The sequence below is a fragment of the Xiphophorus couchianus genome, chromosome 12 (assembly GCF_001444195.1).
Source record: "Xiphophorus couchianus chromosome 12, X_couchianus-1.0, whole genome shotgun sequence".
Taxonomy (NCBI): domain Eukaryota; kingdom Metazoa; phylum Chordata; class Actinopteri; order Cyprinodontiformes; family Poeciliidae; genus Xiphophorus; species Xiphophorus couchianus.
Window position 1 is genome coordinate 27,568,993 of NC_040239.1, and position 14,123 is coordinate 27,583,115.

General features: G+C 39.5%; 1 protein-coding gene across 9 annotated transcripts in view; it reads left to right on the forward strand.

Moving 5' to 3' along the window:
- The window catches only part of arvcfb (ARVCF delta catenin family member b), a 243,058-nt gene that overhangs the window by 146,236 nt on the left and 82,699 nt on the right, over nt 1–14,123 (forward strand). For 7 of the 9 annotated variants that reach the window (XM_028033129.1, XM_028033135.1, XM_028033134.1 and 4 more), the window contains 2 exons: nt 9,685–9,852; nt 11,120–11,140. In XM_028033129.1, coding sequence (XP_027888930.1) covers nt 9,685–9,852; nt 11,120–11,140 — 189 coding nt within the window. The remainder of the gene's footprint in view (nt 1–9,684; nt 9,853–11,119; nt 11,141–14,123) is intronic. The other 2 variants (XM_028033132.1, XM_028033133.1) reach the window with 1 other exon arrangement.

Below are 14,123 nucleotides of genomic sequence, written 5' to 3' on the forward strand. Positions count from 1 at the left end.
GCCACAATCACATCTGAGTCTGTCAAGACCTGGCTAAGTTTTGTCCCGTTTCTAAGCGCTGGTGCAAAGGAACAAAAGGGCACATCAACAGAGGGTGACGCATGAGTCGGGGGGGATAGAGGGGGATTTCGGGAAAGAGGTGGAAGAATCAGTCATGGGGAAAGTTAAATAAAACAAATGTCTAAAATTAAGAGACCAAACGGGAAAGGGGTGAAAATGGAGGCCCGGATTTGGCCGAGGATCAGTCATCGGAGGAGAGATTAAGGTTCCCGTCATTCTTAGTTGTATCAGCAGGACGTCACCCTCCTTCTGTGGTTATTTTCAGTTCACTGTTGTATAATTGAAATATGTCTTTAAAAACACAAGGGCTCACTTTACCTCTTCAACAACTCATACACTCATACTCTTTCCACTTTGTCCCTTATTGGTTCCACTTCATGATCATAAAATCTTCTGAAATATGGTAAGGAACACTGATCTGCCCACAGTTACTAATGGTTGTAAATGTTTCTAGGATCAACAAATCAATCTTTCCTTAGAGAATACTGAGTTGAAAATAGAAAATTACCTTCAATCTTCAGCTGTCATAGTGAGCACAAAACACCCGCCTGCTGGATACAAAATGACGCAGTTGAGAAAAGAATGCTTTGGCAGATTTTGTATTTGAAGAGCAGATCTACAATGGTAGAAGTGGTGAAGGCACAAAATGACCGAAAGCCAAAGCATAAATACACAAAGATTAGCACTTCACTCCTAAACACTGTCCCAGCTGAACTTGGAACTATTCCAGGCATTGGGGACCTCTGCCCCAGCTGTAACTGAGATTGGACCTGTCATTGACCTTGGATGCAACTGCATTCCGCCCCCTTCTCCTTTTTCACCCTTGGAGAGCATGCTGTATTGGGTGTCTGCCACGTATTATCACACTTGCTAGTTTCCCCTACCCACTTTCTTGACTTTCTCTCCCCTCCTGCTCCATCCCACAAACCTTCTTTGTTTCGAATGCTTGGATCACGCGGCCACAGTTCACATTTGCTTTTTCACCCCAGTGCACTGCCTTCTCACGCTCTCCCTCTGTCTCTTTCATTCTTGCTAGAACTTTATCACATTATCCTCTGCCATGGAGAGCTGCTGGTAGGGCAGGTGGTTGAAGCAGAAGGGGCTGATGGGAAATTGGACGACCCGAGGTTTGCTAGGCGATCTTTGCTTGAGGATTAATTGTGTAAGAGCCATGTAATGATTGCTGGCGTGGCTCCGGAGTGAAATCCTGTTAGTCTCAGCGCAGGGGTCAGACTGAGCCTGAGCGTGTTGCATGTGTGTGCATTAGGAAGGAAGGTGACTCTGATCACACCAGAATGATTGACCAGGTGGTGATCTGACAGAGTGTACCGTCTGAAAGCGAAGAACCCGAGCCTCCCTCCTGCTGTGTTCCGACTGAGACGTACAGATCTAATTTTTGCTCTCGTGTGGGAGTGAGTGGGAAACGTCTGCTGTAGTTTGCAATTGGAAACATGGTTCCCTGTTCATAGGAACTATATACTGCAGATGATTGACTTTACTGGACTCAATAAGTCTCCTTCAATTTAGAACTTAAGGATAATATTTATAGTTTTCAATGTCAAGTCTTTCTTAGTGCAGCCTTAATATTGTTGTGATATTCCCTTAACAGGCAATGATTTTTGCACCTATTAAGTTATTCTTTTATCAAAAAAAAAATTATGATACGATGTCTGTTTTTCTGATTAAAGGGTCTAATGAGAGAGTTTCTTTTCATGTCTCATTGGTCCAGTTTTAAAACTCAGATATATTCTAAAGGCGAGTTTGAATCCTAATTTACACATTTATTCAGGTCTCGAAAATGGCAATTTTCCTCACCAAATGACAAATCTGGCTTCTGCATATGCCTAACATGACATCTTTGGAGCAAGGCTTTAACAAAGCACACCATGGTTTTCTATTTAGAATGGCAAAATGAAAAAGTAAATTTATCCCTTTTCTGTAATTGTTAGATATTAAATACATCTGCTGGAGAAAATATATCAAAGTCTTCTCACATAAGTAGGCACCTTGGATTTTATTTTACAAAATAAAAGAAAATGACTAAAGACAGAATTTCTTAGTGTTGAGAAAATCCGTTTTGCTGGCCTCAGGATCAGGTCACTGCTTTTTACACATGATGTGTTTCCGTTGGCTTCATCAGACCATGATCGCCAGCTTTCACTGCAGTAGTTCGTAGCGAAGGGTGAAGCGGCCGGGATATGAAAGTCAGCACCTCCAAATCCAAGACGATGACGCTTGAGCTTATAAAAGGGTAGACTGCCTTCTCTGGGTCTGAGATGAGGTTCTGCGCTACGTTTCTCAGGGTCTTGTTCACGGATGACGGAAACATGGAGTGGGAAATCAATAGACACATTGGTGCAACCTGTACTCTAAATGTACCAGTTGATCTACGTTCCTACTTTATCTATGGTCACAAGCTCTGGGCAGTGACTAAAAGAATAAGATCATGGATGCAAGAGGACAAAATGAGTGTTCTCTGCAGGGTGTTTGGACTCTCCTTTAGAGATGGGGTGAAAAGTTTAGTCGTGAAGGAGGGACTTCGAGTAGAGACACTGAGTCTCCACATTGAGAGGATCCAGTTGAGGTGACTCTAGCATCTGGTTAGGATGCTTCCTGGATGACTCTTGGGTGGGGTGTTTCAGGCACACCCTGCCAGGAGGAGACCAAGGATAAGACCCAGAACACACTGGAGGGACGATGTGTCTACGTAGACTGGCCTGGGAACATCTTTGAATTCTACCAAACAGCCGTCCCAAGTGCTTGGACAGAGGGAAGTCTGAGCTTTTCTGCTCAGACTTCCCTCTGGACTTTTTTATGTCCCGGCGGCCCAATCCTCAACTGAGTGAAAGATAAAGGATGGACAAAAAAAAAGATTAATTTAGTGGTGGTCTATAAGACACAAATATCAAATTACAGTTTTCTTAAATTTAAGCTATGATCAGTTTCATCATGATTGACATCATGATTTTATGTAAAGAAAATAAAAATATAGAACATACCATAACTTGGGGCATGAAACGTTTTTAACCATGTTCTTATCAGATTTCATGATTTTGACAACTTCTGTCAAGTGCAATTGAAGTTGCATATGTTTCCATTTTTAAGACATGAGTACAGTATCTCAAACTGCTTTGTCTAACATAGAACAATGTATTTATTTTCAGAATAAAACAAAAACTCAAGTAAAAATCACTGTTGCCAACATGTAGATATGAACCCTTAAATAAACAGGTTTATTTTTCAGTTGATAACAGTCATCAGTTTGACTTTGCTACCATTATTAATGCCACCATTATTGTTGGCATTGATTGTCGTTGTAGAATTACACCCTCTGGCAAACTGGTATACTTTCAATGTGAGACTCATTGTAAAGGTGTGCCACAATGACGCTATAAATGGAGGCATTCATCGTTGTTATTGTAGTGGCTGCTCTGCTGAGTGTAATCAGACTCTTATGTACATTGCCAGTCCGAATGAGCTGCTAACCTGTTAAAAAAAAGTCAGAATTAAAAATGTTTTCCCAGAAAATAATGGCAATTATATATATATATTTAACATTCAATAAATGACTGTGTAACTTCCAGATATCAATATGTTTCTTTTAATTAACCAACCATCCAACTTTCTTTGCTTGATAGCACAACTTAAAACAAAGACAATTCAACCTATCCTGCAATCATGGCTCATTCTCAAGTTCAACACAAGTTTTTCTTTGACTCGTCATCCGAGATGCTCCTCATCTCCTTTCTCTCGCTCTCTCTGCTCTCAGACAACATCCAGCCATCTTATTGAACACTGATGATGAATGGGGTTGGATTGATGGCAAATAGCTGGTTGGTGCTAATTGACACCACTGCATCACTTAATCTCCTGCCTTTGTATTCCTAGTTATCCTCCTTTTCCTTTTTTTTCTGCTTAGAAATCCATTACTGTTAAGATTGGCTCCTTTGAAGGGGCTGAATTTCTGTCCATGATCCATCGTAATTATATGGACCCCACAGGAGATTGTTCTGAGCCGCTTGTCAAGGGTAATATCTTCTGGTGGAATCGATTGATGCGGCTGTTGAGCTATCTGTATGTACACCTTGTTAAGGATGGTCTGCCTTTGGTTATATGCAACAGATTAATAATATTTCTCTGTAGATTTATATCAGCATGCTCATACTTGACTGAATCTGTCAGTCAATGAAGTCCTTTGCTAAATCTCACCCTTACTTTGTATCCATTGAATTTTAGCTTAATTTTCCTAAGTAATTCAACTGCTATCAGAGATAGATTTTCATAAAAAATGTGTAAATCTTGCCTAATTTGTATGACCTTTACATTACTTGATGATCAAACCTCACTATCCTCTCTTAGTTTCCTTCTCCTTGTGGATGTTTTGCATTGGGGTCAGACCACCATATATCAACATTTCCTTACATAGAACTATAAATAGATTACAGAAACTTAATTTAAATTGTTGGCTGTTGAAGTAGGCATAAAAAGCCCCCAAGAAAAGCCCTCACTCTTCTTTGGAAAAGTTCTCCCTGACGTTTTCCTTCCATCCTGCCTTCCGATTGTTACAACATCTCTTTTCCACATGCTTCTTCATTGACAAAATCATTCACACCTGATCCTGATGCTACTTCTATTACCTTCTGTTCTGTACATATTTTGTGTTTATTGTCATGTTTAGTGTTAATACTTTTTGAGTAGTTGCCCAAAAATGTACCTTTTTTGCCTTCGTTGTATCTTGTCGTTTCTCCAGTTTTGGAGAAATGTTCTGTTTTTGTAGTGCCACTGTTGCACCATATCGAGAACACAATATTCACTGTGCTATAGAGTATTTACAGTGCTGTGTTTTTTTTAATCCTGCCCTTGTTGATGCTTTTATAGATTAAAAGTCCTTTTAATCCTCTGTAGATGCTCTACAAACTTTAGATTTAGCGAAAGAATCAAGCTGAGAAAATGTCAGAAAAAAATCCTGCTGATGCAGCCGAGGTTTTTAGCTGATTTAGATTCTCCTTAGTTGAGTTTAGGTCTGTCACCAAAAAGGCTGAACACTGGAGAAAAAGTTTTATTACATGTGATATACGTCTAAGCGTATGCATCCTTCTACTATCAGGTAATTACTTCGTTTCTGTTTTTACTTTTTGCCCATCAAATTGACTTGTATACGGAATGTGTTTGAAAATATTTATGATCCTTTTTTTTTTTTTTCCATCATGAGAAGCAAGTATTTTCATATGAGTGTGGTCTTTCTGTAGCCATAGATCCTGTGTTTGATGGACAGGGAAGAAGTGCCATTCCTCAGTAACCAGTGGAGAAAGTTTAAGTCACAGTGTAGCTGATATAAAAATGGCTCATCTTGCCTTAAAGTTTCTTTATGGTTATACAAACCATTTTTCTAACATTTGCATGCGCTTAAGCCTTTCCCTTTTCCTTCATTGCATTCCCTCCTCCAAGCCCTTTATGCCATTTTATCACTCCTCTCTCAACAATCAGTCACTGTACTCCACCTCTCCTGCCCTTGACTGCTTTCTTGAGTCTCCTTGACTCACAGTCAGTCCCGTTCTCCCCTGTGATTGGCAAAAAGCCGAGCTAGCCCACAGCCAGCCACCTGTTAATCACTTATTTAAGGGCTGAAATGTCACATTCAACTTCAGTCTCCCACCTAATGCCCACCGAGTTGAGGGGGAGGAAACCTTGGAAGTGAGCAACCCTCCAAGGATCCTGAATGAAAGCCTTATCTTCTGCGTTTTCTAAAAGAGTTTTTAGAAATCAGATTTTGTTGGAAAGTATCAACCAAAGATAATCTGTACTCCATAAAAAAGAAAAATTAAAAACTGAGCCATGATTGAAAAATATTAAACAGATGTCAGTTTTAGGGATGCTAGCAGTTAGCTAGTTGCAGTATTTTCACAATGTTTACAAGTCTTTCTTATCTCGACTGTCACTCTGTCACGGTTTGTTGATTTTTAATAGACAAATGAATTTAAGTTAGTGGAAGTTTTATTTTGTTACATTGTGTTCTTGTTTTTTATTAGCTGACTTATCAACACAACTGGAGTACTCAAAAAAATACTTTCCTACTTTAAAATAAAGACTCTCTAACCTTAACCTCTTAAAGTTCCTTGAAATATTATTACCAGCAGCAGGTTATGTTCAGAGTAAATATTGTCTGATGACTAGTATCTCTACAATTGCGCTGCTCTTGGTGGCAGCATGTTGGAGTAGCCCAGAATCGATTTTTGCTCTTTCAGTTGTTATAATGTGTAACCGTGGCAACAAAGTGTTGTTTTCACAACTAGAAGCAGCTGTTTAGCATATAAAAAGTTCAAATCTTACCTGAGCTATGACCCAAATCCTAGAGTGTTTTAAAAAGGAAACCTGCATCTCTTCAAATGGCCAATAATCATATTCCTGACTCCTGAAAAGTGACAAAAGCAAAACAGGTGGATTATCAGTGCTTGCCAACAATCACTCAGGACATTCTGCAGATTAAAAAACTGCTTTTCTTTTGAGTTGACATGACGTTTGACCATCAAAGTGCTGTTATTCTTTTCTGTTTTACAGTCGAAGCACATTTTCAAGGATAGATTGTTGCTGCCTGGATGCCAATGAATCCCAATAAGTCCAGAAAAGCAGTATATATTTCTGACCTTTCGGTGCCTAAAGCGAATTTTATACAGTTAACTCGTGTTTCTTTCACTGCACTTTCTATTTTGCAATTTGTGACTCCTCAAATAAGGCCGTTTTTGTTGCCAGCACGCAGTCAGGAGGGTAATTCACATTTAGAATCGAGCATTACAGGCATGCTGATTGCAGGGAACTAATCAGCTCTGACCTTTTCTCTCTCTGTAGGTCTCTCCCTGTAGAACGGGGCGGTTTAGCCTCAGGTCAGCTGTTTAAAAAAACATAATCTTTTCGTCAGCTGGCTATTGACTGCTTAAATAAACGTGTCTCTTTCAGTAGAGCAGATAGCCTAGTTGGTCATTAGTTATATTATTGGTTCTAATGGCTAAAACACTCTCATTGGAACCTTTTTTCCACATCTAATGGCTAAACTGACTTCTAATTGACTCTGATTTACTGGATAAAGTGGAGCAGGTGCACAGTGTCCGTTTTCGTGCCCTTTATGAGGTGATATTTATCCCTAAATGTCAGCTCTGGTCTTTTTCCCATCTGGGGCAAAGAAGCAAGAGGGCCAAGGGATTATGCAGAGAGATCCTCAGCCTAAAAAGTGCAAACGTTTGACTGAACAGGAAAGACTGGAGATCAATGAGGACTGTTTGGGGGCTTTGAAGCCGGAAAAAAAGCTGCCGAATCAATGAAGAGATATTCAATTATTAGTGTCTTCAAAGACGTGAAGAAAACAGGCAGTCTCTCTCGACAAGCTGTCACCTAAAGAGTTTCGACAAAACGGAGGGGAGGAACAACTGTGAAACTTTCTCCTTGATCTCACCCCGTCCATCACTTCAGCTCTTGGTAGCTGATTGAAAAAGACTCATTGGATTAGATTTTTGTCTTAATTGCTTCCAAAGACTTGTAAAATGAGGAAAATTTCAGATGAGATTTCTGGTTGTTAATTGAGTTGTAGGTCATTTGTCTATAAAGTTTGGTTTGTTTGGAAAGGTGTGTGTGCGCCATCGAACTCTAATGTGAAACAAAAAAGCAAACTCTGGTCCGCCTAAACGCCTACGTCTCAGTTCGGTTGAAGTGAACTCTGGCACAGTTTGATTTCATGTGTGGATGCAAGCGGACAGGATACTGCCCCAAAAGCAGGAAACGCCAACACCAGACTGCGGGGGGCTTTCTGGCAAAATACAACCAAAACAAACATGAGAGTCTAGCACTATTGGGAGAATTGGCTGGTGGTCTTTTACCAAAGACCAAAAACCGCTAAAATCTGATGCCGCTCCGTTTTATTTACATTTTGTGAAGAAAGAAGTTTTGCTCAGGGTCTTCTTCTGATGTTTTGTGTCACTTCCTTCAGTAGTTCTTGGTGCCAAACCACCACAGGCAAGGAGGGGAACAAGTTTCTCAAAGGGTTTGGTTCGTTTGACAGTGAGTGCAGTGTGAAAGCGAACAGCAGCAGCTGGAAATGTAACAAATGTTGCAACTTTAGTCCCCAATTGAACACAGTCTCCAGGACCATCAGGTGTGAAAACACCCTGAAATTAGTTAGTTGGGCTCATTGCATCAATGTGACAGGCATTTTTAAAAAGCAATTCCTTTAGGTCAGCTTCAGCAGTACGGTCGACAAGTTCACAAACCCCCTGTTTTCCTCTCTTACCAGGTCATCAGAAAAAGTTCCCACTGACTCCTCTACTCTGCCTCTCTCCGCTTTCCCTGTTACTCGTGATTTCCTCTTGCTCTCTTGGCTCCGTGCTGTTTTGGTTATCTGTGATTGCCTCAAATGCCTTCCTTCCCCTCTCCATCATGAAAGCTGTAATTTTGTCCCACTCTTGTGCACCAGCAGTCCAAGCCAGGGCGTTGCACGTCCAAACACTGGCTCCGTATTGTTTTTTTTGTTTTTTTTTCTATCAGCTGGAAATGCAGCTGGAAGCATATTTTTCTCAAGCCTTTTTTTTTTATCAGGTGAAAAATGTAGAACTCAATACTCACTTTCATCCGTCGCCCGTAGAGACAGTTTTTTCAAATCCATGACCTCCCAGTAAAATGTGGATCAAAAATAGTCCTTCCAACTTCCACAGAGTGATTGATTGGTGGGTTGGGAGGCGTTTGCTACTCACTGCGTCTGCATTATGGAGAATGCCGTTTCCCTTTTCCTTCTTTTGTGCGTTTGAATTTTAGATGAACAATTGCATACATTTGTTAGGTCAACAAATGTATGTAACTTGAGTCTTGTAAGGATTTAGAAATCCAGATGGTCAGTTTGGTTCCAGAAAACTTTGACTAAAGCCATTTTGGTTATTTTGTTGAATCTGTCCAATTTGCAGTGGGACATTTTGGGGACTTTTAGTGGTTTCGAGAAAATATGTATGGGTTTCCTAAAACCGTCTGACAGTTTGCTTGAAATTTCCTGGAAATTTCTTTTGGGAAAATTGCTGAGCTGTAGAATTAAATTTGAGCTAACGTCCTAATTTCCTTACAATCAATAGAACATATTATTACACCTGAACTCAGTACCAATGTATATCTGAAATGTTGTCTTGCTGGGAGTTCATATTGTCAATACAAATGCAGGGATGCAAATGGTCTATTAACAGCTAAAAATGTAAAGTAATAGCTTTAGTTGTTTTTCATTTTGTACAAAGTTATTTTTTCTATTTCTTTGTCACGATCACATGTCATTTATCTCATGGTTTCAGTGTAATAAAAGCCTTTTTATTTCTTTCTTATTAATTTCCACACTTCCTATCTACCTAAAGCAAACGCGCCGCATTTCAAATCACGAGAGGCATTTCAGCAGGCTTACGCACGACGCACCTCTCCTCTGCTGCATCTTAATGCGGTTTGTTGCTATGGCAGCGCAGATGCAGGTTTATCTTGCTGTATGTCTAACAGATGATTACCTAGAAGTTGTTTTCCCCCCATGCTGTGCAACAGCGATTAGGAAAATCTGCTTGTTGAGCCCTGATTGCTTTAATTCATCCCTCCCCACTCCTCTCTGTCCAGGAGCAGAGCCCCAGTAACGCCACGTCCCTGGCTATGATGCAGGAGCCGCAGGAGCCGCAGGAGGTGGTGGAGGAGACGGTTACCATAGAGGAGGACCCCGGCACCCCCACGTCTCACGTCTCGGTGGTCACCTCCGACGACGGAACCACGCGGCGCACAGAGACCAAGGTAATACGGACACTCTGTCATCTTGACAGAAATTAGATATAGATGAGGCGATTGAATAGTGTTTTTTTTTTTTTTTTAAATCTATACTTTCAACCTGAAACTGCACAAAATGTTACCAAATATTTTTGGTCTAGTTTCTAGTTGTAAATATCTTAGTAAGTTAAAGTTATAAGATAAAACTATCTTACAAGTAACTTTTCAGCAAGACATAGGAGCATATCAATAATTCTTTAATATTGATGAAAAAGTACTTGTTCCTTATGCAGATTATTTCCCTAAAAACAAGCAGGCCTGTTGCAGTAAGCAATAAATCAGTTAAATTAAAAAACTGAAATCAAGCTCAATATTTTCCATCTGCATAATTTATTATTTTTTCTCTTTTCTCTCCCTACTAAAACCAGGATGATAAAAGTCTTGAGCCTGGTGATTTGATCTCAGTTAGCTCTTATTTTGAAGGACAATTTTGTTTACATAGACTTTATAATTCATTTTATTTGTTTATTTATTTTGGATATTTAAAATGTCTCCTAGTTCCAGTGTTAAATATTCATAAGAATGTAAAGTTTATAGATATGTGAGAATGTGTTCTTGCATTATTATGCCATTATGTTGCTTGAAAATTATGTCAGAGCAACAGTATTAGTGTTTATCGCAATGACTTCTGCGACAATTTATTGTCCAGAAACATTTGTTATTGTGACAGGCCTAACAACAAAACATTTTCACCATGTTATAAGAAATAATTTGCTAATGAAATAATTGCATTTTTTTGCCAATATTAAGGAATTATTTAATTAAAACGATCCAGTATCTTGGTGAAACATTACTTGTTTTATCTTATTTCAAGTGTGCCAGGATATTTGCACTAGAAAGTAGACTAAAATTGCTTGGTAAGAATTTGTAGTTTTGGAGTGTGGCATGAAAAAAGTACAGCTACCTCCCTCCCCTCTCAGCTTAGTATGACGCCTAATAGCATTTGCGGCAGTCGTTGTCGCCTATGGATCCAGATGAATTCAGAGTGTCAAAATGAATGCCATCCAGCAGCATACTCTGCTCGCAATCCCAGATTTCCATTATTAGGGAGTCTAAATCCTGTAATCCTGCTCCCGAAAGAGGAGCCCTCCCCCCACGCTCGCAGCTTTATTTCTGTTTATTTCTTCTTATTATTAGTATCAGTCAGTTTCTCGATCATTCTCCCAGTTGTATGCTTCTCAGAAACCCCCTTTGTTGACTTTCTCTCCACTGTGTTTTGTTGTTCTTCTGAAAGGACATGTCAACCAATGTGAAGGTGAGTGTGGTTTTATGTTTTGCTGCGGCTTCTGTCACCATGCCTCTGATGTTTGCCCATACACTCTACAGCAGCCGTGCACAGCACCGTCTGTGGCTTTTCAAGCTAACACAATTGACCATGTTTTAAATCACAGCTTGCCGCTTCCACCTCTCGAGATAATCTATCCCCAGTAATACTGTCTTCTGCATGTTTTGCTCCTCTTAGTCTAAAACGCCTTTAGGGCAGCAATGCAACATAATTTATTAATAATGATTGTAACATTAAATCCAGACAAGTAATTAAAATTCTGTTAGGCAGATATGTGTTTTAGTGTTCCAATAATGTATTGGAGAATGCCTCAAATGCACAAGTGTTGAAAACAAGTTCAAGTTGTCATCCATAATCTGTAACCACATGCTGACTAATGTGTTCACAGGCTGCACACCACTTCTAGAAGTGTCAACAAATTATACCCTCATTAACTGAATGTGTTTCTGTTTTAAATGTGTTGTGAGATGTAGCACAGGAGCTTCTTCCTGCATCGAAAAGGTACATTGTCGTAATATTTCTGTTTTCAGGTGGATTGATTTCAGATAAAAATGTTTTTTTTGTGTGAGGTTTTTTAAGTCACACTTTACGGGCATCAACTTCTGCAATAATCCCTGCAGTCACAGAATGGAGAATTTCTGTCAAGTTTTTTTTTTTGAAAAATAAAATCAGCTGAGGAATCTGTTGCTATCGTTTTGTGGAAACTGAGACGGAGGAGAAATTCTTTCAGTCTTGAGTAGAAAGTTATTCTCCTGTCGTTTTGGTGTTTATCAGTTTATCAGTGTCTATCTTCTACTCTCATTCTGAAGGGGGTGCTCCCTTTCCTTTTAATTGCTTTTGAGTGAAATCAAACTTCTCCATGATATTTTACATGCATTAAGTACTGGCACTACACATAAAACTGTGTTTTAAATTACTGTGTAAGGAATAAACAGTCCTGACTGCATAATAAGGAGGAATACATCATTTAAGAGCTGTAGGCTGGTGCTTTTCTCTGTTAGCCTGTTCACTGTTAATGACAACAACAAGCTCATAGCATTGTGAATCAAAAATCATGCGTAAAGGTATCTTGAGGTAAGAAAGTCCTTGTTCTGCTGTCTTTAACATCCTGCCTATCTTCCCTTGGCGTTCAGAGTGTTTCCCACTAAGTGAGTTGTTGATGTTAAACATTTTATTTTTGTCATAATTTTCTAAATTTTATTCACACATCAGGCTCAAAACATAAGAACGTTGATGATTTTGGTTTCACAGGAATGAGACGGGAGATTTCAGCAGGATGTTTGGAGAAACTGAAGACTTGACTTTTACAGATTGATTGAAAGAATATACAAACATACTTTGAGGGTTTTTTTCCACAAATAATCTCTGTTGGACATTCTTTATGAAAAAACTTTCACAAAATCTCGATATTTGTGTTTCTATTAACTAAAAGAAGAGGCACTAATAAAAGAATAACTGTTTGGTATTTTATTGTCCAGTCTTGGTTTGGTTATTTCAGATTTTAAACTTTAGAATGATCCAGTGCAGTCGAGCTTCAAACAACATTTTAGTTTAGTTTAGTGATAGGACGCAGATGTTGTTCTCACCGTTCTTACAAATCATTCATGTTTTCTGACACTCTGCCATTATTTTATTTCTACTGTGTATTCAAATTACTGCAGTGCAAACAACTTAAGTGCTGATGGCTTCTTTGTTTTTTTTATTATTATTTGCCAGGGCAGTATTTATTAGTCTTTATTAGAACTACATCCTTTCCTGTTTCAGAGTATGAGTTTGAAACCTAGATTCAGGGTGCAAAGCTTTTCTTTATTCACTTTTTTATATAGCAAAAGAGATGCCTTGTTTTATTCAAGCTGCTTGTTTGCCAAGAGGGGAGAGTACTGCTGTTTTTAGTCCAGACACGCTGAAAAAGAAGAAATGTTTAATTTTAAAGTGAATTTACCTTATTTACACAACTTGCTACCTTTTGAGGATTCTCACTCAAGGATCTCGCACAAGGTTGGTCAAAAAGAAAACTCACATTTGGTGTTTGTCTGTCCTCTACGGCATAAAAACTGTGCTAAACCATGGCAGTCGGATGTATTCACAGAACATTCCTGGTAGTGACTCGTTATCAACTAACAAAAATACATTTTAAGTTGTCGAGACCGCTTAAAGACTCTGTGCTAGATGCCCTCTTTATAGATGAGTCTGGACATTTTCCACATTTTCAGACATACCTCCATAGATTAAAAATTTGCTTTGCAGCATTTTGGATGCAGATAGCAACATCGCTGCAGTAAGTCATTCCCCTTAGGCCATCAGATGAGTGGAGAGAGCACAGCGTGGAGCTTCTAGTCCAGGGACTGTGAAGCTGTAATTAAAAAGCCAGCTCTAATCCCTCATAAGGGAGGACCCGTTGCCCTCCAGCCTGTTTACTGCGAGGGGATAGGCCACATTCACACTCTTTCTCACACTCACATGTTTTATGCACTGGGTGGGGGGGTGGGGGGGATAACTTGTTAGGAATAAAGCACACCAGTGCATGCAGCAAAACATCACACTAATCAAAGGCTTTGCTGAAAACCAAGGGGAAGGAAGGACACAACTTTAAAGGCTCTGGCACCTTACTGAATGGAGGAGTTGGGTGTTTTCTTGAAATTACTTTGCAGAGTAAAGCAGATTAATGTCGAGGGTGAACTTCAAATGGATCCAAACTCTTTAACGTGCCATCCGCTCTCATCGTCTCTTCCGTGTGTTGGTTTTACCTCTTTTCTCTTCCACCGCTCCAATCATTTTTCAGCAGCTCACAGATGTATTTCTGTGCATGTCTGTTTCTTTTGAACCGAACGTCTAACCGTGCTGTGTAATTCCGACACGATTCTGTTCCTTGATGGTTATCCCACGTCTAACTGCTGGAAGATGAAACGCAGAAGCTTCTCTCGTCGTCTTGATCTGCCTGCAGAAAAGTTGC